Source organism: Rhea pennata, chromosome 1, assembly GCF_028389875.1.
Source record: "Rhea pennata isolate bPtePen1 chromosome 1, bPtePen1.pri, whole genome shotgun sequence".
NCBI lineage: Eukaryota > Metazoa > Chordata > Aves > Rheiformes > Rheidae > Rhea > Rhea pennata.
The window spans coordinates 216,248,147-216,274,308 of NC_084663.1; the positions used below are offsets into that span (position 1 = coordinate 216,248,147).

Below are 26,162 nucleotides of genomic sequence, written 5' to 3' on the forward strand. Positions count from 1 at the left end.
AACCCAGAGCGGAGCAAGTAATTCATGGTACGGCAGGGACTTTGTGCTTGCAAATAGAGACAGAATGTCCATAGTGTAGCAGGGATGATGGGGCCTGTTCAGGTGGGAAGTGTCTGGAGATGCTTCATGACAGCCCTACATCATTCTACAGGTCTAGTTGAGAAGAAGCTGCAGCTGAAGTTGGACCGGCAGCAGATGACAGCTGGAACTTAGAGCCTCTTGCAAGAAAAGGCAGTGAGCACCCGGTCACGGATCTCTTTGGTTTTGACGCCATACACTATAGGATTCATCATGGGAGGGAAGAGAAGGTACAAATTGGCCATCAAGATGTGCACATGAGGGGCAACGTGGTGACCAAACCTGTGGATTACCGACGAGAGAACCACGGGAATGTAGAAGACCAGGATGGCGCAGATGTGGGAGAGGCAGGTGCCAAGTGCCTTCAGTCTCTCCTCCTTGGATGCCAGGCTCAACACAGTTCTCAGGATCCGGAGGTAGGAGTATCCGACGGAGAGCAGATCCAACGCCATGATGAAGAAAGCCACAAAGAGGCCGTAGATATTGTTGAATGTGGTGTCAGCACAGGCCAGCTTCACCACCGCCATATGTTCACAGTAGCACTGGGAGATGACGTGGGAGCGGCAATACGGCAGGCGGCGGAGGAGGAAGGGCAGGGGCAACGTGAGTCCAGATGCCCTGGCCAGGGCCAAGAGCCCAATCTTGGCTATCAGGGAGTTGGTGAGGATGGAGCTGTATCGCAGGGGGTTGCACACGGCAACATACCTGTCAAAAGCCATGGCCAGCAGCACTGCCGACTCCACGATGGAGAAAGAGTGAAGGAAAAACATCTGCACAAGGCAGGCCTTGAAGGTGATCTCCCGGGCACTGAACCAGAAGATGCCCAGCATTTTGGGCATGGTGGTGAGGGAGAGCACCAAGTCGGTGAGAGCCAGCATGGAAAGGAAATAAAACATGGGCTTGTGGAGCGATGGCTCTGTCTTTATCACATACAAGAGGGTGCAGTTCCCAAGAAGGGCTGTGGCAAACACCGTGCTGAACGGGATGGCAATCCAGCGGTGCAGAGCTTCCAGCCCCGGGATGCCAGTCAGGAGAAACACAGGTGGGCTGGTGGTGTTGGAAGCAGAGAAGTTGACATGGAGAAGCATCCTTGGAAAGCTTCACCTTAGAGCCTTTCCTTCCAGTAAAACATAACAGAAAGAACCATCAGGCTTTGCAAAACATGCACACTTTGTGCCACTTTCACTGCAAATCCCTTATCCCGTGTGGAGTTGATTTGTTACTCTGCCTGTAAGGCAATCATGACAAGGTCAGTCTGTGGAGATCTTCAAAGACAAAGTGTTCTGATATAAAATATGAAGTATGATTACCTTGCAGGGGACAGGAGGGACCGTGCAGCAGCAGCCTGACAAGGAGCTCTGTGGAGACAGGCACCTTCCTGCAGGTCTCGCCCAGGGCAGGAGAAGAGCATTGAGTGAAGACGTCTCTCGTTTCCTGGAGCAAATGGTGAAAGGTGCAGCAGGTGGGGCCCAAGCAGTGCAAGGCCCACGCAGCCCGGACAGCCTCATCCCGAGAGGTCTCTGACACTGGTCTTCCAGGATCCCTGCAGCACACCTGGGGGAAGTCTGCCAGCTGCATACGGAGGTGCAGCCACAGCTGGAGACCAGTTCCCAGGCAAGGCAGCTTTCTGGTTTGACCCAGCACAAGCTTTTTTCTAGCCTAGCTAGAAAGAGAACCCGCCTGTGAGCCCCTACCCCCAGCCAGCAACCCGCACGCAAGGCAAAAGGTTGGTACTTTCATCCTGCCTTGAGCTTATAAGCTTCTGGTGCAAGAAGGGGAATTAATAGGAGCCTAGTGAAAACTGGGTCCCTTCTTGAGCTCTCTGAGTGCAGACCCCTTCGCGTCAGCCTGCAGTTCCCAGATTGCACCAACAATAGAACCATAAATCAGAAGAGCTCAAGTTGGGTTTTGTCCCCTCCCACTCCAGATCTGGACCTACATCAGGGCTTGCTTCAAACTCCCCCTCTCCTCTGCTCTCGTTCACTCCGTTCCCTGCCCCAAACATACTCATAGGAGCATAGCAGTGCATGTGGGAACAGATTCCCGGAGAGGACTCACCAGATTTCTGAACGAGCTGTGAGTATGTGACCGCTCGTCTTCTGCAAAGGCTCTTGTGCAAAGGACCTCAGTCCCTCCGGCCTGCTGAGCAGACTCCAACGGCCGAGCTGCAGCTGCAGAGTTTATAGCTCCGTTGCCTCCAGGGGGAAGATTTCACAAACCAGCAGGGAATCTCTGTGCAGTTCTCACCCTCCCGTGTTCAGCTCCAGAAGACCAACGTTAACTCTTGCCTTTGGGAGAAATGCTAACAGGACCTTGCAAGAGCAAATGGAGGAAGGACAGTGATTTGCATTCTCTCCAAGCTGTTTGCCTGGGCCAATGAATGGCTGATCCCTAAGGCAGACTCTTAGGTGACTTTCCCTCTCTCCTTTTACAAAACCCAAGCAATCCATTACTGCCACCATCTCCACCCACCATGGCGAGAGCCAGCCAACCATCCTCGGTGCCCAGTACTTCCCACAAGTTCTGCTCCAGCTCTGCGAGAGCTCTCATGCTGCCTGCATGGGCCACCTTCTGCCTCGGTAAGTGCTGCCCACTCACAGCGCTGCAACTGAGGGGCAGAGACCACGAGCATGGGAGAGGCTGCAGAAACTGTGAAGTGGTGTGCAGAGCACAACATGCTGCGCTGTTTCATCTCTGCATTGTCCACAGTGAGCCTCCCCACCACACCAAGTCTTCTTTAAGATGAGCTACAAGTATCAGTGCCCAGAGCAGGACACTAGGTTTGTATATTAAGTACTAGCGAGAGAGAGGAAGAAGTAAGTGTGTGTTTTGTTCACACAGAGGATTGTAGGATCCCACATGTGCTTGCCCTTTCCACATTACTAATTGTGGCATGAGCCTCACTTCCTGCTGGGTTGGCTTGCACCAGCTGTGGCTCTGCCTCCCTGAATTTATAGCCAAGGTAGCTTACTGCATTGCAGAGTCCTCGCTCTGCAATAAACTATTACATGGTCTTGACAGCGTTCTCATAGTTCTAGTTTCAGTATTTGATCTTAGCTTGCAAATAGCAACCCCTAGTAACAGATGTTGAAACACCTCTTGGTTTGGGTCATGTGGAGGAGGACTCAAAGCAGTTTGGAGGAGAGATTAAATGCTTTGGAGGTCTAGGAAGTCAAGTATCTGGAGTGCCAAGGTGATGAAGTCTAGCCTTTTGGCTTGTTGTGGAAAACAGAAGGTCCAAGTACCTGAGAGACTTGCTTCTCATGGCCGTACTGCCAGCTGGCTAATTTAACCCTTCTGTGCCTCTCTTTCCCCTGTAAAACAGAGCTGGTTCACAGCACTTCCCTCTTTTAGCAAGGCTTTGAGGGTAAGGAGTAGAAAGCACTGTGTGAGGGTCAGTGCTGGAATTGGACCAGCCTTATTCCAGTTTGCAGCGGACTGCTCTCTTTCCTTTTTGGGTGACACCAGCTTTCCTTCCTAATGCAGGAGACCCACAAGACTCTACGAGTGGGAAACCCATTCAGACAGGGCCGACATCAAAGCTGTCTGGGCTCGGCTCCAGCAGAGACAGCCCCGCAGCTGACAGTGCCAGCCTGAAGAAGAGCGTGTAGCTAGGGAATGCACTTAGTCAGTGTGTTCATTACACGGGGACCAGGTCTCATAGCAAAATTGCTCTGGGGAACAAATGTGAAAATAAATATCTACTGCAATTTTCCAGGGTGGGACTCACGTGGGACATGCTGGTCTCAGAACAGGATCTGGTTTACAAACTGCATAAGTGTAGGGGTTATTAGAGTGCCACTGAGCTGCCAGCCCCAACGTATTCTGGATCTTCCCTCTAGGGGCAAATAAATGGATGCAGACTCTGTTTCTAAATTCCACATTTTGGACTGGATAGGCAGGGACAACAGTCAGGGGCCAGTCCAGAATGAGAGGAGAGGCCAGACAACCCCCAAACATTCATGCTAAGAACCTGCATGTTTGGATCCTGTGGATGATGTGGCTGAGTGAACCTGGACAAGGGGCACGATGATATGACTGAAGGTCTGTGTGCTTGAGAAGACAGGAGAGGGTTTTCTGCATGTAGCATATTCCTCTCCCTGTCTATGCCAGCTGTTCCTGTGCCTTCACTCCCAACTGCTGTGGTGGTGTACCATGTCATGCTTGAATCACTCTAGCCCCTTGTCCCTCATCTTGACAGGCATCTCAGGTTTGGAGGTGGCTCACTTCTTGATTGCCGTCCCATTCTGCACCATGTAGCTCATGGCAGTGGTCATTAGGATGGACCCAAACCTGCACCTGCCCATGCTTTACATCCTCTGTATCGAATCATAGAATCAGTAAGGTTGGAAGGGACCTCTGGAGATCATCTAGTCCAACCTCCCTGCTCAGCAGGGTCACCTAGAATGTGTTAGACAGGGTTATATCCAGGCGGGCCTTGAAGATCTCCAGAGAAGGAGACCCCACAAACTCTCTGCCTGGTGCTCACCACTTCCACCATGTCTTAGCATGTGTTCTTAGGATTTTTTGCTTTCAATCCCACAAGATTGTCTTTGAGGGCTGTATGGTCCAGATGTTCTTCACCCACAGCTTCTCTGCAATGGAGTCAAGGTTATTGCTCACCATGGCTTTTGACTGTTACTTGGCCATCTGCAAGCCCTAGCACTGCTTTGCCGTCCTGACTAGCCCCCGCCACCACCACAAGCTGTTCTCGGCTACTGTGCTGCGTGACCTCAGCTTCATGATCCCTCTGACATGTATGGTGAAGGGCCTGTCCTACTGCAGCCCCCATGTCATTGCCCACGCCTGCTGTGAGCACATGGTGGTGAGGGTGGCCTGTGAGGACACTTGACCCAATAACATGTATGGGATCACTGCTGCCACCGTTGTGATGGGCTCAGATGCCGTCCTCAGACTACATCCTCACTTGCTCCCATGTTATTGGTTACTGTCCTGCAGTCCAGGAAGCCTGGGTCCGAAGGCACAACATCTTGTGTGAAGTGCTGGTTAATGAGGCGAAGAGACTAGAGTGGGAGGTGTACGTAGAACCCCACTTCAGAGACAGTAGCAACGAGCTTCTGAAACCAGATTTGATATTGGTGAAGAGATCTCGGGCAAAAGTAGTTGACCTCACGGTACGCTATGAAAGCAGGATGACATCCTTGAGTGATGCAGCGGCAGAAAAAGTCCAAAAGTCTCTTACATGCTGATCCTGAGGGTGGTCACGAGCCTCTCCTCCAAAGAGGCTCACCTGAAATCCTCTCGTACCTGTGGCTCCCACATCTGTGTCATCCAGCTTTTCTACACACTGGCACTTTTCTCCTTCTATGCCAAGCGCTGGGGCCATGCACCTTACTATCCTAACAGCCGAGCTCTACATGCTGGTGCTTCCCATGTTCAGCCTGTGCATCTATGGGATGAGGAGCAAGCCAGTCCAGGAACGGGTGCTGAACCTGGTTGGGTGGAAGGAGTCTTGACTCCAGCTGGTCCCTAGTGCCAGGTAGGATGGAATGTAGTTCAGAGCAGCAAAAAGCAGGCTTCATGGTAGAAAGACCCTCTAAAGCACAGAATCACAGAATGAGTAAGGTTGGAAGGGACCTCTGGAGATCATCTAGTCAAGCAGGGTCACCTAAAGCCTGTTAGACTGGATGGCATCCAGGCAGGCCTTGAAGATCTCCAGAGAAGGAGACTCCACAACCTCTCTGGGCAACCTGCTCCAGTGCTCCACCACTCTTACAGGGAAGAAATTCCCCCTCACGGTCAGGCGGAACTTCCTGTGGTTCAGTTTGTGCCCATTGCCTCTTGTCCTGTCACATGGGACAACTGAAAAGAGTTTAGCCCCATCCCCCTGACATCCTCCCCAGGATATTTGTACACATTGATAAGATCCCCCTCGGTCTTCTCTTCCCCAGGCTGAACAGGCCCAACTCTTACAGCTGTTCCTCATAGGGCAGGTGCTCCAGCCCTTGGATCATCTTCATAGCCCTACGCTGGACTCTCTCCAGTAGCTCCATGTCTCTCTCGTACTGGGGAGCCCAGAACTGGACGCAGTACTCGAGGTGAGGCCTCAGCAGGGCTGAGGAGAGGGGCACGATCACCTCCCTCGACCTGCTGGCAACAATCTTCCCAATGCACCCCAGGAGACCATTGGCCTTCCTGGCCACAAGGGCACATTGCTGGCTCATGGTCACCTTGTCATCCACCAGCACTCCCAGGTCCTTCTCAGCAGAGCTGCTCTCCAGCAGGTCAGCCCCCAGCTTGTCCCGGTGCCTGGGGTTATTTCTCCCTAGGTGCAGGACCCTGCACTTGCCCTTGTTGAACCTCAGGAGGTTCCTCTCTACCCAACTCTCCAGCCTGTCCAGGTCTCTCTGAATGGCAGCACAGCCCTCAGGTGTGTCAGCCACTCCTCCCAGGTTGGTATCATCAGCAAACTTGCTGAGGAGGCACTCTGTCCCCTCATCCATCACAGCACTTCATAGAAGACTGTTACCACCTTAGAAATTAAAGTCTGTCCTTTCACACGTATCTTTTCTGCACACCTTATAACCCTCCATATATTCACTTGCTATTTTTAAGCAATTACCTGAGCTTGGTGTCTGGCTATGAGGGGTGTGTGTTTGTGAATGAGTGTATTAGGTGCATATGCACTCATCCTGATGTTGACCCTAAATATTTTTTTCCTCCCCATCTTGTTTTGCAAGTTTACTGAAACGTTTGTGGCAATCACAAAAACACAGTTTCTTTGAAAACAAGGTCTGTAAGTCACACTGAAGCCCTGCAAAGCTGCATAAGGTTTTGTTCCTTTCTTATCAGAAACATCCAAATGGGATCATCTTGAAAGTGTTCCTCTACAAAGTTCTTTTCCAGTATTTTCATATTACTCCTTAACTTTCTGTGTTGTTTTGTCTATACCCTAAACCTTTAGGCATGGGATTGGGGCAAGTGCCAGCATTCCTTGTGTCTTCATTGGCCCTTGGACTCCTCTGAGATCCTAGTCCCTTGGACACAGCACTTCAGCAAACTGCTCTCTTCTTTGAGGTCACGTAATTCTGTAGGTGCTGCATTGCTGGGACCGTACTGCATTGCTGCTTCCCCCCGCATGTGACACTTACATGAGGGGCTGTGTTGGGGAGAGCAGGAATGGTTTGCAATGGGATACAGAGCACAGCTGCAAAGTGATTTTTAACTATGATGAAATCTCATCTCCTAAAACTGGACGATGACTTGCCAGTTCAGTTTTCCTTATGCCTTCACCAATGGAAATCATGGCAGAGCAAATTCCCTTTGAGGATTTTTGCATTTCAGCTGGAATGGTAACTGAAAGAGGCAAATTCAGATCTAGCGGCGGTGCCTGAAACCTCTATTCAAGACTTCTTAAGCCTAACAAGGCAGAACGGAATTTTAAGGTTCAACAGCCAAGGCCAAACCTCAAAGGGACATAATTCGTACTAGGGATAGGGAACACCAATGGGATCTGTGCAATAGCATGACTCCTTTCTCATGCACCTTCCAGGGAAATGCCCTCTGCACAGCAGATGAGGGTTACTGAATCCCTATTTCCTTGGGTAATAATTATCACTTCAACAGGCTTTTGCCTGTCTGTCTCTTAGTTATATGATGGGCTATACCTAGAAATGCAGTGTGGGAAAAAAGCCATGCTTTGCATCCTGGCGCACTGGGAGAGCTGCTGACCAAAGAAAACATGAAGGGATTTCTGCCCAAGTGACCTCTTTAGTGAAAATTTAGAAGCCTTCTGTAAAATACTTTCCCAGTGAGAATACCTCCCACTCTGCAGAGGAGGGAGAGGCCTGAGAGGTTTTCTCTGAGACTTGGGGGAAAGTCTGGGACCCTGCATGTATCCTGCACAGACCTAGAGAGCAGCTCCCTGAGGAGTCCAACCCACTCCCGGTGATAGGTCCTATCTCTGCACTTGCATCTTGGAGAAGATCGCAACCCAGCCTGTGTTCCCAACTCTACCAGCATGTGATAGTGTGGCCCCAAGTTTGGAAAGAGCGATTCATGGATTCTGGTTCACTTTTCCAGCCCAGTTGCAGTGGACCTGGCCTGCTCCCATCATCCAGTCCTGCCATCCAGGGGAAGGAGTCTCCTCTTCCCAGAATCTGTGGCTTCAGTAATTGCAGTTGTCCTATGAGCACAGGATCCCCTTCCCATCATGGATTTAGAGCTCCATGCAGGGAGGAGACGCTGCTTGGTTAGTTACTTTCCCAGTCATGGTGGGAAAGCAGGCAACCAGAGCTCCCATCTCTGCTCCTCCATCAGGCTTGCTGAAGCGGGCCTGTCCCATCCTGGCTGCAGCTGTGTGCCTCTGGAGCATGCAGGAGATGCCCAGATACAGAGAGAGGGGTGCTGGGTGGAGACACAGAGCACTGCCTCAAGGAGGACATGAGGGCCCTTGTTCACAGAACAAAGCAAAAATCTGTCAGGACTCACCTCCCCTGCACCTGCTCCTGTTCCAAGTGCCCAGCATCTGAGCACAGTTAGGATCTGCACAAGGATCCTAATGCAATTGCCCAATATACGACACTCATTGCCCCCACAGGTGATGACTCAGAGCCTGAGTCATCTCTGAGCAAGGTAGTTTGGGAATAAGGAGCAGTTTGGATGTGGCAGCACAGTGCTCCACTAGCTGAGATACAGAGGAATAAATGTACCCACCTGTCTCCTGGCACCAAAACTTACTGGGGGGGGTCAGCAGAGCATACTAGCATATGGTAGTTACACAGATGCACCAAGGTCTTCCTTCCTTAAACATATGGCCTACAGCTGCACAGCCTGAGATACACAAAGCCATGTTCCCTAGGTGGGAATACATCTTCATCAGAGTACATCAGGTAGCTGAGAGCAGGGTGCACAAAGCAGCTTTCCACTTGAAAAACGTCAGGTCTAGCTCCTGCCTCACGCATGGACTTTCCTAGTGGCCCTGTGCAATCCAGTGAGTTCATAGTCAAAGGGAATACAACAGCATTTGCATGACTGATGTATGCGAGTGGATCTTCAGGATGGTTACAGGTGTGAGTAAAGATCCAGCCCGTTCAGTGTGCAATGGCAGCCCTCTTTGCTCAGTAGGTTTTCAACGGCAAACTCTGCCTTTGCAGCAGAAGTGAACTTAGACAAAATATCTTTGCAGTTAAACAAACTGCAGATTAGAAGACTAGTCAGTAAAAGAGCTAGTCAGCTGCTCTTATGTTCATGTGAGTGCATGCGTGTGTGTGTGTGTACTCGTTTCTCTCTACCATGTGATAGACACACTAGGGATTCCATTAGGCAGAACTATAAATGCTCCCAACATTAAAACCTGCCAGCTTGGAGAGGCAGGCAGGGTAACCGGTGGAAGCAGAAGTAGCCAGCATCTCTCCTGCAGGGGCTGGGTAAGTAGGGTACACACACTGATTTATCTGAAAAAGTCTGCAGCCACAAAGCAGGCAGCTTATCCATCAATGGAGGCTTTTAAACAGAAGCAGTACGACAGTATATGCTGCTACAGTGGTGTCTTTAAAAATTAAAAAGAAAAAAAATCCCCCAAATAAATAAGAAAAAAGTCTGGAAAAGGCCCCCATGAGCATCTCCAGTTTCATATTTCTTGATCACAATCTTGAAAAAAAATTGCAGCTTAGGTTTTGAAAAGAATCTTAGGCAACCCTGGCCTTTTGCAGAAGAAAATCCTCTGATCACCTTGTGCCTCGTGATCTCATGGAGTTTGCTTTACAAGGCAATAGGTTTAGGGCTAAACTTTACCCACAGGCATAGCTTTTAATCTGCTCTGTTCTGCTGGCTTGCATGTTCTGAGGAACAGGGGTGTGTGTATGTGGGAGGGACCGTGTGTGCTGGGTTTTTGAAAATGCTTCTGCAGTCACTTCGTGGACCACCTTCCACAGTCTTACAGATGTTAAGGAAATCTGCTCCAATCTGACATCCCTGCTCAATGCAAGATCACTAAGTACTTTTGTCCACCTTGCTCCTCTGCACTAATCGAGAGTCCACCTCCCAGGGCACTGCAGTTCTATGTCCATCAGGGCATCACTGCCGTCACCACTGGAAAATCTTAAAGCCTAGACTGAATTTCTCTTTTTGATGTTTAAGCCCCTGACTTGGCCTTTTCATAGTGGACATGTAGGACATATTTTCCCTTCACACGTCACAGTAGTCTTCAACATGCTTCAAGACTCCTTGCGACCCATTCCCTAGTCCAGCTGGTCTCCTGAGCTCGCCGGCTTGGCTTCACCCTAATTTCTAGTCTCTGAATTCCCTCACGGTTGTCATTATGTTTTGACCATGAATTGCCCAAGAGAACAGCAAGCCATTGGAGTGGTGCTCGGGCAACGCTGTCTCTGCAGTGAGGTGTTGCGTCTCTGTCCATGCAGCCCAGAGCTGAGCAGGCCCTTCCGGCTGCCACAGCGCACTTCGAGCTGCTGAGCCCCAGCTTGGACCTTTGCCCTTGTCTTTCATTTTCATCCTACGTGCTCATGTTCCCAGGAATGGTAAATCAGAAACAATTCTGAGAGTACTATTTTCTCAGGAACTTTCCTTTAATTTGCTAACATTGTGTTTTGTAAATAACAAGAAAGGAAGCAATCATATTTGCCTGGAAGGAATTTAGCCTTGATAAAGTGATGCTTTATGGACAGGTCACACTGGCTGCCAGGTCAGGCAGGAAAAGATCAGTCTATCGGACTGAGGGATGGGTTTCCTCCTTGGGAAACAGAAACCCTAGTATCTCTCTCTTTTCCAGGTGCGACAGTTGAAAGTGATGTGAGCAACAGGACCTCAAAAGCATGGGAGTATTGAAACCACGTGTACAGATGGAGTGCTTCCAGGACTGGTCTTGGCACTGGTGTGGGGAATTTGTGGTGCCTCTGCCATGGCTCTTTTTTGAGACCTCTTCTGTGTGCCTCTGGCCAGGCATGGCCAAGAAAGCTGCTTGAGAGGAGCAGGTAGAGAGGACAGCTGCTGGTGTGACTGGGCTTGGAGCTCTGATCTCATCAAGGGGGCAAAAGAGCAGAGACTGTTTCACTTAGCAAATGCCAGGCTGAAAAGAGGGGCTCGTTGCCTGTTTACTGTCAGTTTTTATGGGGATGATAGGTTGTCACACCTAGAAGAGCAGAGACTCAGCTCTGTGACTGAGGAAGACTTTTCCAGTCATGTCTTTCTAGATCTAGAGAAAGAGAGGAGCTGAGGGTGGGAAATTAAATAAACAGGTGCTGATGGAGGATTTAAACACTCTCCTGCCAGTCTGAAATAAAACTTCCATTGTCCAAGGTTTTCTGACTTCCACATTTCACGGTGGCATGTGAAGGATGGACAAGGATTTGGCTGATTCTTCATTGTTCTGATATAGGGACTATGGGGCATCAGGGGAAGCTAGCAAGCATCATGCTCAGAATGAAGGGAAGAGGTTCTTTCATAAAAGCTGTCATTAATTTGTGGAACTCCTTGCTACACGACACTATGGATGCTATAATTTTACAGAGAAGAGACTAGATAGCTTTCTGAAAGAGAAAATCCTGAGATAGTGTTTATAAAAACAGAGAAACTAGACATTGTTCAGGAAGTGCCTGAGCTTCAAATTGCTGGAAGCTGGACAGGTGATTACGGGGAGTATTATGATATGTTTGATCGGTTGTCATATTCTTCCTACTTCTGATGTTGGGCATTAAATAGGAGGCTAGATGAACCTTTGGTGTGATCCAGTGTATGTTGGTCCTGATGTTGTTCTGTCACGTTCACTGCAGACAATGCTGCCACAGCTGAGCAAGGAAATCGCCATGCCCCACTCCCATCCCATAAATGTCTCATTGTCCAAGCTGCACCTGATGGGCATCCCTGGGCTGCAGCACCTGCACCACTGGATCTCCATCCCCTTCTGTATCATGTACATCATCACTTTGACTGGGAACAGCAGCCTCCTGTGGGTGATAAAGGCTGAATCCAGCCTGCATCTGCCCATGTTCCTCTTCCTGTCCATGCTGGCTGTCATTGACCTGGTGATGTCCACCTCCATCACCCCCAACATGCTGGGCATCTTTTGGTTTCACTCCACTGCCATCAGCCTGGATGCTTGCCTCACGCAGATGTACTTTGTTCATGCTTTCTCTGCGATGGAGTCGGGGGTGCTGGTGGCTATGGCCTTTGACCGCTACGTGGCCGTATGCAACCCACTGCGGTATACGTCCATCCTGACCAGACCCGTCGTGGCTACATTTGGCTTTGCTGCCTGGCTCAGAGCTGTGGTTTTCATGAGCCCCCTCACCTTCCACATTCGCCGCCTGCCTTTCTGTGGTCCGGCAGTCGTGGCCCATTCGTACTGCGAGCACATGGCCGTGCTCAAACTGGCCTGTGCTGACACTGCCTTCTGCAACACCTACAGCCTCTCCATCTCCACCTACGTGGTTGGCTTTGACTCTCTGCTCATAGCACTCTCATATGCGCTCATCCTCCGAACCGTGCTCAGCCTCTCCTTCCCAGAAGCCCACAAAAAGGTCTTCAGCACCTGTGGCTCACACCTTTGCATCATGGCCCTCTTCTACATCCCCGGGCTGCTCTCCATGTACGTGGAGAGGTACTGCCAGGAGCTCCCGCCCCATGTGCAGGTCCTACTGGCTGATCTCTACCTCCTTGTTCCTCCAGCATTCAACCCCCTGATCTACGGCATCAAGACAAAGCAGATTCGTGATGGAGCACTCAGAGTGATCTTCCGAAGGAGACTGTGACCCACTGCGGGAGGGCTGGGGCTTGGCCTTGAGGACACACAGCTGGGACTCATGAAGAAATGTCCCGTCTGTCCCTAGAATGGTGAAAACCTCTACTTGGCCTCAAGTCTACTTGACTCTCAGCATGCCCACAGGTGCCCCGGGAAATGTTGGTACTCACTGAATTCAGGACAGCACTGAGGACTTCAGGCAGTTGTTGCCCTGCCAGGCCCTAGCACAAGGCAGAGACCTCTATGCGGTCCAGCTCCCACGGATCTCCCAATGCAAGAAAATATTTCAGCCACTGCCTAAACCTATTCCCGCAAAATGATCTCATGCAACCAAACCACTGCAAATAGCTGCATTTTCCTAACTTGCTCATTTATGTGCGGTGCAGCTGTGCCAGGAGACTAAGGGACATAGGATCATAGGGACATAGGATAATTCAGGCTGGAAGAGACCTTGGAAGGTCTCTAGTCCAACTTCCAGCTCAAAGCGGGGTTGGCCATGGGGTGAGAACAGATTGCTCAGTGCTTTATCCAGCCTGAAGGGCTCAAGGGTGTCCAGCTTTGCTTTCTGAGGTGCTGAGGAGCAGCTAAATGCTTTGCTGAGCTCAACTGAGGCTGCAAGAGCAGATCCAAACGTGTCCTGGCACAGGACATCTGAGAACATCCCTTCCCTCTCCACGAAGGCCTGTCAGCCCCGGGGAGCAGGTACCCACGCACAGTAACTACCTCCCTGAACTCACACAACACAGCATGCACTTTCATCTCTCACTGTCACCAAAGAAAATTACCTGAATACCTCTCTGAATCTCCCCTGCCTCTGTTCCCCATCGCTACGGTGGGACTACACCAGATCATGAGTTCAGTAGCACCTGATTGCCACTTCTTTGAAGAGTTCTTCACTGTGTAACATGTACGATCACACTAGAGATTTTAGAAATGGCTGCTGGGTCCCTTTGCACATGAGAAGTGCTGCGGTGGGAGGCAAATGGAGACTGGCCAGCCACTCAGATCAACACAGAGAGAAAACACAGCGCTCACACAAACACAGGCAGCGCCAGTGACCGCATCCTTTCCCCCCTCTTTGGCTGACCAGGATGAAAGCAAAGGCTTTCATTGGAAAAGCGGAAATTCTGTGCACAGATGTACACATACAGGGATCAGCAGAGGCCCCTGCTGTTCTCTGTGCCTTGTCCCACATCTGTCCTACTTATGGCTGCAGCAGAGGTTCTGCATCGCACCTAGCCTTCTTCTCGTGATCGATATTATCCTGTCACAGGGGAGCTTCGTCACTGCATCAGGAACAGGTCTGTGGGGTGCTGAGATTGTCTGTCTATGTGATTAAAGACTCATCTCCATAAACATGAAGGAGCAGAGAAGCAAGGCAGGAGGGAGCCTCCCAGTAACCTCTTTGGAGTAGCAGAGCCCCCGACGTGGGTGTCCCAGGGGGACAATGAGCCCATGGCCTGACATGAGACCTCTAAGATGGGCAGAAGGTCTCCTGGGTCACCTTACAGGCTGAGGGGGGCTCCTGCTTGGGGAGGACTCATTATGGGATACCGGGAAGGGCAGTCTGGGATTGCGCGGGACTCATCATGGGATGTGCAGTGGACAAATCAAAGGTGGGGAAAGGGAGGAGGCAAGGTGGATGGGAGATGTGGGAAACAACCATGGGAAAACAGCGATAAGGAGATAAAAGGGGCCAGTTGTGTGTGAACAGGGAGCTGGTTTGTATGCCTGTCTGGCCATGCCCTGACTCACAGTCTGTCCTGTGCTCTCATTAAACTCCATTTCTAACTACTTTCCTGGGAGAGAGGATCTCTGTTCCATGTGCACAGGGGTGTGTGTGTCTGAGTGCCACCCACTGCACTGGGACCACAGGTCACAGGGGCTGATGAACACGGGGTGCTGGCACTGGAGAGACCGGAGGGCGTGCACACAGTGCATGCACGGCAACACACGACCACTAGCACATATCCAGCTGGACCAGCCCACAACCAACGTAAGAAATTCGGGAGCCAGGTATTGGAGCGACCACGAGTCTGAGCTGGATCTTGGAGAGAGCAGAGGGTCTAAGGGCTTTGTTACTGGTGGGACCAGGGAGTCCAAGCTGGCTCCTGGAGAGAGCGTGGGGTCTGGAGGTTGGCTCCTGGCAAGGCCATAGGTCTCCAGCTGCTGGAGAGACATTTACTTGCGTGTCTGTGTCTGTGCGTGATGCATCTGAGAGACCATGGGACCCAGGGCCAGCTTCTGGCTAGGCTGTGTGTCCAGGGCCAGCAATGAGAGGGATCCCTGTATGTGTACACCTGTGCACAGAATTTCCGCTAAAGGCTTTCATCCTGGTCAGCCAAAGCGGGGAAAGGATGCGGTCACTGGCGCTGCCTGTGTTTGTGTGAGCGCTGTGTTTTCTCTCTGTGTTGATCTGAGTGGCTGGCCAGTCTCCATCTGCAAGCACTCCAGGGCAGTGTCTGCTTGCACGGTGGGGCCAGATCAGCAGCCAGGAATCTCCTCAAGGCAAGAGCAATAAGCACCCCAACATGCATGACACAGCAGGTCTCCAAGTGTGCGAGAAGCACACGAGAGCTCTCTTGGGAAGACAGTCTTGCCCTGGACATACCAAGAAGTCCTGATCTGCGGTAGAGACATTTCAACAGCTCAAGTGAAGTCTACAACAGCCTAAACATAGAAGAGTCCTGCTTAAAGGTGCTCTCCCGACCTACAGTGTAACACTACATCCCACCCCTGCCACTTGACCTTGCAGCCTAGACATTCCCTCCAGGCAAAGGGAATGATGCCATTTTGTGTGTCTGGAAAGGAGGGCTGAAAAACATCCGACACCCTGAGGCCTCTGCAGGGTGGAGAGTGGGTGCACTTGTACCTGGCTGGGCTTGTTCAGATGGGGAGAAGATACCGGTCTCTGGAAGGAGGAGAGGGCAGGAAGAAAGGACACCTGAGAGCATGGCACCAGGGCTGACAAGGGGACACAGCGCTTGGAGTCCAGGGACCTGAACGATGGATGGTAGAAAGGCCCTGTCCTGAGCAGGCTTTCAGCTGCAGCTCGTAGGAGCTGCCTTGAGGTAGAAGCTCTGGCAGACTGAAGCTTCCGCAGTTTCAGGGCTGAGGCACTCACGCTGCCTCAGGCCTGCGCCTCCCACTCCGTGCTTGGGGCAAGGCAATGCTGGACCCCCCCCCCCCCAGGCTCTCTAAGGCTGACTGGTTGGAACGGAGTTCCTGGGACAGCGCAGCTCCCTGGGGACCTCTCCACAAAATGGAGCTGCAATGGAAGCTGTCTCTGCATCTCACATCCCCCAGGCTGCAGGCAACAGGAAGCCCTGAGAGCGGAGGCAAAAGTGAAAGGGCAAAGCAGAAGCGGAGCTCAGCTGAGCACAGCCTGGGGGGAAGCTCTCTCGATGCCCCTCTCAGTACTGTGCTTATGTGGCCCTATGCAGCTCAAACGCCTGCAGTGACATAAGTGTATCTGCTTGCCTTATGTGGGGCAGCATGGCTTTATGTGACTGACGAGAGAAGAAATGAGACCTCGACATTATGGCGTGATGATGGAGAGCTAATGAAAGACGCTGAAGTCCCCTTGAAATTTTCTGTCTCCTCACAAATGAATCCCTGCATCCTCCTGTCCTCTCCCCGGGGATTCCCAGGAGGCAGATTAAATACTCCAGCATTGCTGCGCTTCGTGCTGCACAGAGACGCACTGCTGCAGCCGTCCAAGTGGCAGCCCTGCAGAGAAGACAGGCACCCGTGCTTAGCTTTCTCAGCTGACGGGGACCGGGAGTTTCTATAGAGCCCTTCTGGGCTGTTTTGCCCTTTCCCAGGCCAAGTCCTGGCCAGTGATCAGGCTTCCTCAGCACTGCTACCATGCTGATAACGGTATGGAAGCTACTGCCTGATTGTGCCAGGCTTGTGGAGCAGAGCTTCTGGAAGCAGAAATATTCTTCCCTCCAGTGTCGGCACCTGGGGACTCAGCTCTGGCTGCAGATGCTTACCCGTAGGTGCCTGCAGGTAGGTGCCCAGTGTGCTTGTGTGCATGAGCAGTAAGCGCCTAAGCCATGACTGCAGTTGGTGGGGACCTAGCCGTGGGGTCAGTCAATCTTGCAGAGCAGCTCAGCTCACCCTAGGGCAGGTCCCCACATCTGGTGAGCTGAGGCCCTTGCTAGGCTCCATTGGCAACGTTCTCCCTCTCCTCTGGACTCTTAGGGTGTCATTTTGCTGCCCCTTATTTGGATGTCTGGAGCCTTTTGAGATGCCCTCAGGCATCCATATGGGGGAGTCAGACAGTCACCCAGGGCCTGCAGGGGACCTGCACCCGCTGGAGAGGGAGCGTGGGCCGAGGGAGGGACACGCTGGGCATCTCCGATGGCTCTAGGTATGTGTGCTCAGGCTGCTCAGCCGTGTCCTGGGGTCGTGTAGAGACACCCTCGCAGAGATGGTCAGAGGTAGGTGAGCTGAGCTGGAGCTTGCAGCATCTCAGGGTTCACAGTGCTGTTTTGCAGGAGGGGCTGGTCTGCAAGGCTGGTGCCTGCCCCTGCCAGTGTGGGGGCTGCTCTGGAACATGCACCCCGGTCAGCCTGGTCAGCCTTACTGCTCTGTGCAAATTTGGGGTCACATCCAACTCCTGCAGCTGCTGGTTACCAGGGTGTAGAATGCATTTCTGTTCTGACTGGCCTTTTAATCCAGCAGCTCTCGCAGGAGCCCCACACCCAGGGTTAAGCCATAGTTCAGATGGGGGTATCCTGCAAAAGTCTACTCGCTGGCACTGAAAGTTCAAGCTCTGTGTTTCTTTAGTTAGTTGTCGCCCAAAATCTACTTTGTTACTATTCTGAATGAATCTAGCTTCTGCTTCTCATTAGTGTGACACTGACCATGCCTGGTTTTAGTCAAATGATCCTGGGAGTGGGCTGCACACCCATGAATTTTACTCCGTGCTGTCACTAGCATGAGTATTCTCACTCATGGGCCACCCCATAGCCTGCTGTTTGCTAAAAGGTGATTGATGGTGATCACGCAAGCCATTTCTCTTAACGGAGAGGTGCCTGGTGCTGTCAGCACTTGCGTGGTCTTTGCAGCTTTGCGGGGAGAAGCAGCAGAAGCGGTAGCAATGTTTAGTCACAAATGAATGTGTAGCTCCTACCCACAACACACACTCTTCTCCTTCTTGTCTCTCCAGGATTTTTCTGTGATGTTTTTGCGTTACCTTCGAGCTTCTCCAGCCAGAATAAAATCCCAGAAATGAATCTTTCCCTCTTGCTACTTCCTAGTTTTACAGGCTTTTCTCATGGGAGAATGACAGAATGAAGACAGCATAGCAAAAGGCACTTTCATGGTCTCACTGATGTCCCAGGCCATGTTCTGAGACCACCATTTGCCTTACAGATTTGGAAGAACTTCCTATGTTGAGCCTACGTCTTTCATTGCAAGGAAGCCAAGACAGCTAAGGAAAAGCTCTGTCCACAGGAGTTTCATTCCAAGCCACTGACCATTTGCCCTCCTTTCATAGCATATCTCAAGATGTTAAGTGAGTGGTGGTAAGCAACTGATAAAGATACAAGCCTTTTACAAGCAGTGTGCTGCCAAAGCACGCTGGTCATCCCGGGTGGCACAAGCAGAAAGATGATCTTCCTCTTTGCTTTTTGCTCCTCTTTGATAGTAACTCTGTGCTTCTCTTTGCTCCTCTTTGATAGTAACTTGCAAACTGTGAAAGTACCCTTTATTCCACATTTCTGATCCATTCCCCACACCCAGCCCTGTTACGCTGTAGCGCTCCCATCTCATACATCACGATAACGAGGATTCCTGTTTTGGCTCGTGGCTTGCTTTGTTGTCCCCACCTTCTCAGTCTTAGTTCTGAACACCTTCAGGCTCCTGAGCTGCTATATTTTCCCGCATGGCTTCAGACCCCTTCAAGTGCCCCAACAGCAGCTCTTTCTCTTTCCTCCTTGTGGGTGTTCCTGGCCTGGAAGCTTTCCACACCTACCTGGGCATCCTTTTCTGTTTGGGATATATCGTGGCCTTGGTAGGAAATGGTGTGGTTCTGCTTGTCATTGGGCTGGATGACTCCCTGCGTAACCCCATGCATTGCCTCCTGGCCATGCTAGCAGTCATCGATTTGGTGATGGTGACGTCCACTGTCCCCAAGATGCTGAGCATCTTTTGGCTGGACTCTACGGAGACTGGTTACATGGCCTGTTTTGTTCAGATGTTCCTTGTTCACTCCACAACATCGGAGGAGTCGGGAGTGCTCCTGGCCATGGCCTTTGACCGCTACGTTGCAATCTGTCACCCTCTCAAGTACCAAGCTGTCTTGAATCGCCGGACAATGATCCAAATGGGTCTGGCCATTGTGGGGAGAGGTCTTCTCTTCATGGCTCCCTTGGCGTGGATGATGACAAATCTGTCTTATTGCCGGTCCTGTGTGGTTCTCCACTCGTACTGTGAGCACGTGGCCGTGGCAAAGCTGGCGTGTGCAGATCCCTGGCCGAGCAACCTTTACAGCGTGGCTGGATCCTCCCTTATAGTGGGGATGGACGTGGCTTTCATTGCTGTGTCTTATGGGGTGATCCTTCAAGCTGTCCTGAGGAAGAAATCATGCAGGAAGGCCTTCAGCACCTGTGGGTGTCATATCTGTGTGATGCTGCTGTATTACATCCCTGGAGTGGTCTCCATATATATACAGGCATTTGGCAGCAGTGTATCTGTGGGGGCACAAGTTCTCCTGGCCAATCTCTACCTGACCCTTCCCACCATGCTGAACCCCATCGTTTACAGCATGAGAACCAAGCAGATCCGTCGGGCGGTGCTGAAAGTGTTGTTTTCCAGGAAGGTTCACGCCTGACAGAGTAACCAACAGTGCTCCAGGCGTATTCATCAGCAGGGGACACCAATTTCATCCCCACTGGACGTGCTCTGTGTACAGAGCCCTGGGAGGGGAGAGCGCTCATTAGCTTTAGTGGCCACTTTGGACCCTTCTCTGTGACGTGACAAGAGGTATTTGGGATGGGGCAAATATCAGGGTCACATTTCCTGCCCTTTTTTCCAGGTGATACAGAAGAGTGAGCCGCCACGGTTGAGTTTTGAGATGTTCCAATGCCATGAATGTTCCTGTGAGAATGTAAAGCAGCAGTTTAGGGCTTTGTGTATTTTTATGTCAATACACAGATTCTGTTGTGGGGGATTTTTTTTCTATGTTGTCTTTTTTTATTCCTTGCTAGACTAGCAGGACTAGCAATGGAGGACTGTCACACATTGCAGGTCCTCTAGCCAAGCAGAGGCCTTTCTTGCAGAAAAGGCTGACCGCCCCTGAGCACAGACCAGCTTTTCTGGGGTTGTGGGTGCTGACCGTAACTAAGCATTCAGTAAGTAATATGATGACCTAGTAAAGTATACCAGTGTGTCACTCAGAGCAGAAAAGTGGTCTCTCACCAGCTATTCTGCAGAGCACTGGAAACAGCTGGTCAGAGACCTGCCCATAGTCTGGAGGAACAGCTAGAAGCAGATGATGATGGGGAGAAAACATCCTGAACTCTTTAAAGGACTCTGTCAATCCAACAGATTGCACAAGCTGGGTGAGGAAACCAAAGTGGGGAGATGCATGATCCTGATCTCCATACCTCATAGTAGTGAAAGTAAACATTGAGTGGTTTGGGAATACTTACTAATCCAGTGTCTTGCTGTAATGACCATATATTCAGTAACAGCTAATCCTAGCATGCCATAGGTCTGAGTGTGTGTCCTGAGTGGGGCTAACTTTTGCTGCCAGTAGATCAGCTGCTTCCCAGACTTCTCTGAGCCCTCTCTGTGCCAGTCAGCTGCTTCTAGCCAGGATTTGCAGACCCAGTCTGGATGTCACAGCATCCTGAGTGAGGTGACACTGCTGGGTGCTAGAATCTTCCTGTCCTGGGATCCAGGATTCATCTGGAAAGGGCTTGGACAGGTCAGATCCTCCAGCAATGACAGGTTTTATCTGGAAAGTGCAGGCACAAGGAACAATTCTGTGGCCCTACAGTTCTGGGTCAGCATGTGAAAAACCTATCTCTGGCCTTGGGTGATGAGATATTCTGCAGGCAGTATTTTGGACTGATAAGAGCCAGAATGCTCCTTGGGTCTGAGGGCTGAGGAGGAGCAGAGGGAAGGTAGGGAACTGGCTCTGTTAATGTAAAGATTCAGAAGAAAAGCATGCATAGTTGCATGGCATGTTTTGTATGACAGCAAGGAACTGGAACACCTCTCGCCCTCCATGAACACTTTGAAAGCCAGAGGTCCACATAGTCACCACCACCTCCCTTACAGCTCTGGGAGAGAGACTGGTGGATGTGCATCATTCCTCTGACTATAGCAGGTATCAGCTTTAGGTTGGGATGAATACTGCCCTAAAAGCACTGTTTCTATCCACAGATATTTTGCAAATCTGGAAGGCTAGCTCCAGATGTAGACAGATACCATGTCTACAAATTTCACTTGTATTTGTTCACATGAATCCCACCCAGAATGTTCTGTTTAGACCTTGAAATTTTACATTATTTTAAAAATGAACCTCAGTGCAATTCATTCAAATTCAAAATCAGTCCAAAGGTGTCATTCTCCGGATGTCAGAAATCTTGTCTTTGTGGTGTTTTTCTGGTGCACTCCTTCCTGGCAACTTGAAAAAAACAGATGTCAAAATGTTTTGGCTATCCTGAATTTGTATTTTTCAGAGCACCAGTCTGAAACTTGTAACCTGGCTCTTAGAGTGCTGCCTATGGTTCTGGGCTGGGAGAGGATGGAGAGGTAGCACAGCTCATGACATGGCATGGCCCTAGGAAGAGTCAGAGGCGCTACCGATCCGGCAGCAGCCGGAGGTGAGATTGCACTTGCATTTTCTCTGGATGGAAAGTGGAAGAAGGTCTTTCTTCTGGAGACAACTTGCTCACTATGTTCCTTTCTTACTTGGTCACCTCCAAACATCTGCCATTTGAGAAAGAAATTAGATGAGCGAAAACTGACTTGGGACTAAACCCAGCCTCTTTGCTGAGATTATTGTAGGTGATGTCTGGAGAAGGCTGGTAGCCATGGGAATTGCTCTCTAGGAGGAAACTCCCAGCAGGGCTGTTTGGGTGATCTATGCCCAGACCTGCAGCCTGGCCTTCACATAGAGAGGAGTTTCTTCTTGGTGTGAGCATCCTTGAGGTGAAGGATGAGCTGAGGTAGGTGGGCGGCTGTGCCAGTGGACTGACATCAGCCGGGCTTCTGTCACCCACAGGATACGGCAACCTGCTTCCAGTGCCGGGGGACTGGAGCCTGATGCGAGTTTAGTGTTTGCTCTGTGTATGCACACAGTTTGAGTCAGGAAAAAGATGACTGTGCTCTTCCTGGAAATCCTCTTGAAAAGGTCAGTTCTCTGAAATGTATATCATAATTTTTTTTATTAAAATAAATTGCAAACCAAAATCTGTAGAATTCTGATTTTTAAAAAGTATTTTTTCAGGTAAAAATAAGCCTTGAGTTAAAGTAAACAACTAATATCAAACTTTTTAACTAGACCCAGAAATTGTTAAATGGTAAAGAGTCAGTTTGTTTTTCTTTGTACAAACCAATAAATAATTGGCTGAAACAAGTAAAACTGGTTAAATTTTCAGTCATAGGTATTATTCTGCAATGCTTTTGTGCAATAGTAGGCATAGGAATAATAAGCAAGCGCACTGGGAATCCTCACAGACAAGCAGAACATGAGAGGGAGGATTATTTCACATGACCCGAAGCGTGCATGGGACTGGGTGAAGATGATGGAAGGGACAGGCAGCCCCTTGACAAAGGATCACGACTCAGTTCCAGGTCATTAGCAACTCCAATCTGAATGGCCCAGAAAGACTGAAGTGCTCTCCAACAAAAATCAGAAAGGAGGGCAGCTTGACTTCACAGCTGGGAACTGGGGGCAAAGCATTATTTTGGAAAGGCTCCTTGCATCTGCAGTGCAACCTGTGGAGGAGAGCAAGCACCACGGTCACACACGGGAGCAGCTACAAGCTCTTGGGTCAGGATGCTCAGATGGTGTGAAGGATGATTACTCCAGCGCTGGAGCTTCACCTGTGGCCTGAATGGGTGTCCTGAACACTGTGCCAACAACTGGGCTCATTCTTGTGCCCTTTCCTGCAGTAAAGGGCTGGGTAAAGAGGAATTAAATGACAGAAACAAAGGGTCAGTGTGTGCCTAGGAAGTGGTAGAGGTGATCTAAATGCATTTCAGCAGGTAATACCCACGGCCGATGTTTCATCAAGTTCCGGTTGGCCAAAGCTGATAAAACTTAAAGGTGGAAGGAATGTAGGCAAGAAACCTGCAGAGAAGAGAGAGATGTTTTGAAAGAATGCAGTGAATAGCCAAACCTGCACCCTGGCATGCTTACAGGAAAGGACAGCTGTGGTTAGGAAGGTGAACAGAACCCTTAATACTTCATTTAAAACACCAGGGACAAAAATGAAACGGGGAGCGAGTCAGGGTCCGATGCAACTTAGAAACTATTAAGTGTAGAGAAAGCAGATAAAAGCAGATGAAGGCAAGGTGTCTTCAGTTGGACTAAGAGGTCTTTAGCCTGTTTTGCCAAACTTTATTAGTCCTGGCACACTATGGAGGCTGGAGACATGCTTCCTCGGGCCATTACTTTAAGCGAGAAAGGAAGATGATGTGGTTAGTTACAGATTGGTCAGCCTGACAGCAATGTCCTACCAAATGAGAAACAAGTTAATAGGAGATTTGGTCAATAAAGAATTAAAGAATGGGAATCAAATCAAATTAATGGCAATCAACGTGTCTTTGCAGGAGATTGCTTCTGGCAAACAAATCTGATCTCATTTTCCTATGAGATAGCAAGTTTGGTGAATCTCTGTGTGTGTGCGTGTGTACTGCACATGGAGTTATGCAAGCAACATGCTGCCTGCTTCCAGGGGAAGAGCTGGCAACATGCAACATCTGTGAGCTGCTAATGAAGAGGATGAAGAACTGGGTAATTAAGAGACTGTAGAATGAAGTTGTCAGTGAACAATCATCACAAAATGGTTGTGTTTCTGCAGGGACTCCATAAGGGCTGGCTCTAGACGAGAAGCTGTTCTGTACTACTTTCATCAGTTATCCCCAAATCCATACATATTCAATGTAGACATATCAGTGTATGACCCAGGAAAAGCTGCATCGCGAATAACGATGGGGAGAGGCCTGCAGAGCAGTATAGGGAGATTGGCAGATGTGATCATCTGCAATAAACTGAGTATCAGGGCAAGGAGAGTAGACCAGGTGTTCGGGGCACTGTGTCCTGGCAAACAGAGACTCTGGAAAGCAACTCATGGCACACTCTGAGGACAGTACTGAGGCCCGATGAGCTAGTGAAACTTTGCACGCGTAAGAGGGAAATGGGGAGACTTTCCCCCAAATATTTGGAAATCTTGGAAATATGCGGAAAAAAAAAAGCCTCTCAAAAAGACAAAGAGATAGTGGAACAGACCTTCAATGTATTAGGAATAATTCTTCAGTCATAGGAAGTATGTACCTTCATGCAATGGAAATACTGTGCCATAAAGGGCTGTCTGGCCAAGTGTAGGCGGTAGAGTAGGACGCTATGGCTGGAAGGAATGGTAATGCCAAATGGGAAGAAAAGCATGTGGTTATAGCCATGCAAATGATTAGCACTTGAGACAAAATGCCAAAGGATGCAACTTCTCCATCTCTGGATGCCCACAAATTGGCACTGAGGGAATATCTTTCAGGAAAACTTACTTTAGAGAAAAATCTATGTTATTGGGCTTTGGAGAGGAAAAATGGGTATAACTCCACTGTTTGTGACATGAACATCACCCAGGACAGTATTTTGCTTTCTTCTGACCCTCAGTTTCATGGACTGTATACGTGTGTATGGGTAGTATCATTTTAATTGTGCCCTCCTTGACTAACCTTAGCAATGGCTGTCACTTGGAAAATCATTTTCTCTCATCTCAGTTTTTGCTGTGGGCATGTTTATAGAACAACATTCTATGGCTCGAGCCATCAGGCAGATAGGCACGCTGCAAATGTTAGAGACAAAATAGTGTCTGGAAGGGGGAGCAGAAGGCATCCCTGACCACAGCAGCAGTTTAAAAGCCTCATTGTAGATAAAAGAGGCCCCAAATAAATGCAATAAAATTGTGTGACGTGTGAAAATTGCGAGGTGCAAACAGTTTTATAATCAAACAGGCAATAACAAAAGCCTAACCCTTCTGTCAGTGTGTTTCAGGAAATTGAAGTCCAGAACAGAGAGCTGGCTTGGTTTACACTGGCTATGTCAGTCACCAACCAATCCAGCACCAACTCTTTGCCTTTTCTCCTGGTGGGCATCCCTGGCCTGGAAACTCTCCACATCTGGATTTCCATCCCATTCTGCTTTATGTACATCATGACCTTGCTGGGGAATAGCACGATCCTTCTCACTGTAAAGCTTGATGAAAGCCTCCATGAGCCTATGTACTATTTCATGTCCATGCTGGCTGCCATTGACCTCATCTTCCCAACTGCTGTGGTTCCCAAAATGCTTGGTGTATTCTGGCTGGATGCAAGAGAAATTGCTTTTGAGGGCTGCTTCATCCAGATGTTTTTCATCCACACGTTCACAGCAGTGGAGTCGGGGGTGCTCCTGGCCATGTCCTTTGATCGGTACATAGCCATTTGCAATCCCCTGAGATACACCATCATCCTGACGAGTTCAAGGACCACCCAGATAGGGCTGCTGTCTCTAGCCAGAGGAGTTGCTGTCATGATCCCTTTGATGTGCCTTCTCACCAGCTTACCATACTGCAAAACCAGAGTCATCCCTCACTCCTACTGTGAGCATATGGCTGTGGTGGAGCTGGCCTGTGCCGACCCATCCACCAGCAATCTCTACAGCATCATTGTGGCAACACTCTTGGTGGGGTCAGACTCCATCTTCATCACCTTCTCCTATGGTATGATCTTCAGGTCTGTGTTAAGGCTGCCGTCCAAGGAGGCACGCCTCAAGGCCCTTGGCACCTGCGGGTCCCACATTTCCATCATCCTGCTGTTTTACATAGGTGGCCTCCTCTCCATGTACCTGCAGATGTTTTCCCTTGGCTTGAATCCTCACACCCAAGTCTTGGTGGCTGATTTCTATTTGACAGTCCCTCCCATGGTCAACCCACTCATTTACGGCATAAAGACAAAGCAGATTCGGGAAAGGATTGTTAAACTCCTAGAGCGGTTGGCAGGACTCAGTATCTCACCTGCTGATAATGACAGGGCAGATACTGAGAGAGGGAGACTCTCCTAGAAGGAGATTCACCCCATCCTCAAATAGGTGTGAGGTTAGATGAGTTGAATTATCTCCCAGAAATATCCATTTCTCTCC

The 26,162-nt window shown here is 50.0% G+C and overlaps 4 protein-coding genes and 1 pseudogene across 4 annotated transcripts; 4 read left to right on the forward strand and 1 right to left on the reverse strand.

Annotated features, from left to right (window-relative positions):
* Positions 1-209: 209 nt before the first annotated feature.
* LOC134142000 (olfactory receptor 52K1-like) lies at positions 210-1,166 on the reverse strand. The gene has a single exon (XM_062578685.1). The coding sequence runs from the start codon at positions 1,164-1,166 to the stop codon at positions 210-212; it is 957 nt and encodes a 318-aa protein (XP_062434669.1).
* A 3,067-nt stretch (positions 1,167-4,233) lies between these two features.
* LOC134146922 (olfactory receptor 52P1-like) lies at positions 4,234-5,555 on the forward strand (annotated as a pseudogene).
* A 6,351-nt stretch (positions 5,556-11,906) lies between these two features.
* Positions 11,907-12,806, forward strand: LOC134142009 (olfactory receptor 52K2-like). Its single transcript, XM_062578699.1, has one exon. The coding sequence runs from the start codon at positions 11,910-11,912 to the stop codon at positions 12,804-12,806; it is 897 nt and encodes a 298-aa protein (XP_062434683.1). The 5' UTR covers positions 11,907-11,909.
* Positions 12,807-18,689: 5,883 nt separating this feature from the next.
* Positions 18,690-19,637, forward strand: LOC134142013 (olfactory receptor 52I2-like). The gene has a single exon (XM_062578711.1). The coding sequence runs from the start codon at positions 18,690-18,692 to the stop codon at positions 19,635-19,637; it is 948 nt and encodes a 315-aa protein (XP_062434695.1).
* Positions 19,638-25,079: 5,442 nt separating this feature from the next.
* Positions 25,080-26,127, forward strand: LOC134146987 (olfactory receptor 52K2-like). The gene is given in 2 exon segments (XM_062587722.1): positions 25,080-26,033; positions 26,035-26,127. Coding segments are annotated over 2 exon segments (1,044 nt in total). The 5' UTR covers positions 25,080-25,082.
* Positions 26,128-26,162: the final 35 nt, after the last annotated feature.

What these genes read in the sequence shown, in the direction of transcription:
- LOC134142000 (XM_062578685.1), bottom strand. Translation starts at nt 1,166, where the DNA reads ATGCTTCTCCATGTCAACTTCTCTGCTTCCAACACCACCAGCCCACCT.
- LOC134142009 (XM_062578699.1), top strand. Translation starts at nt 11,910, where the DNA reads ATGGGCATCCCTGGGCTGCAGCACCTGCACCACTGGATCTCCATCCCC.
- LOC134142013 (XM_062578711.1), top strand. Translation starts at nt 18,690, where the DNA reads ATGGCTTCAGACCCCTTCAAGTGCCCCAACAGCAGCTCTTTCTCTTTC.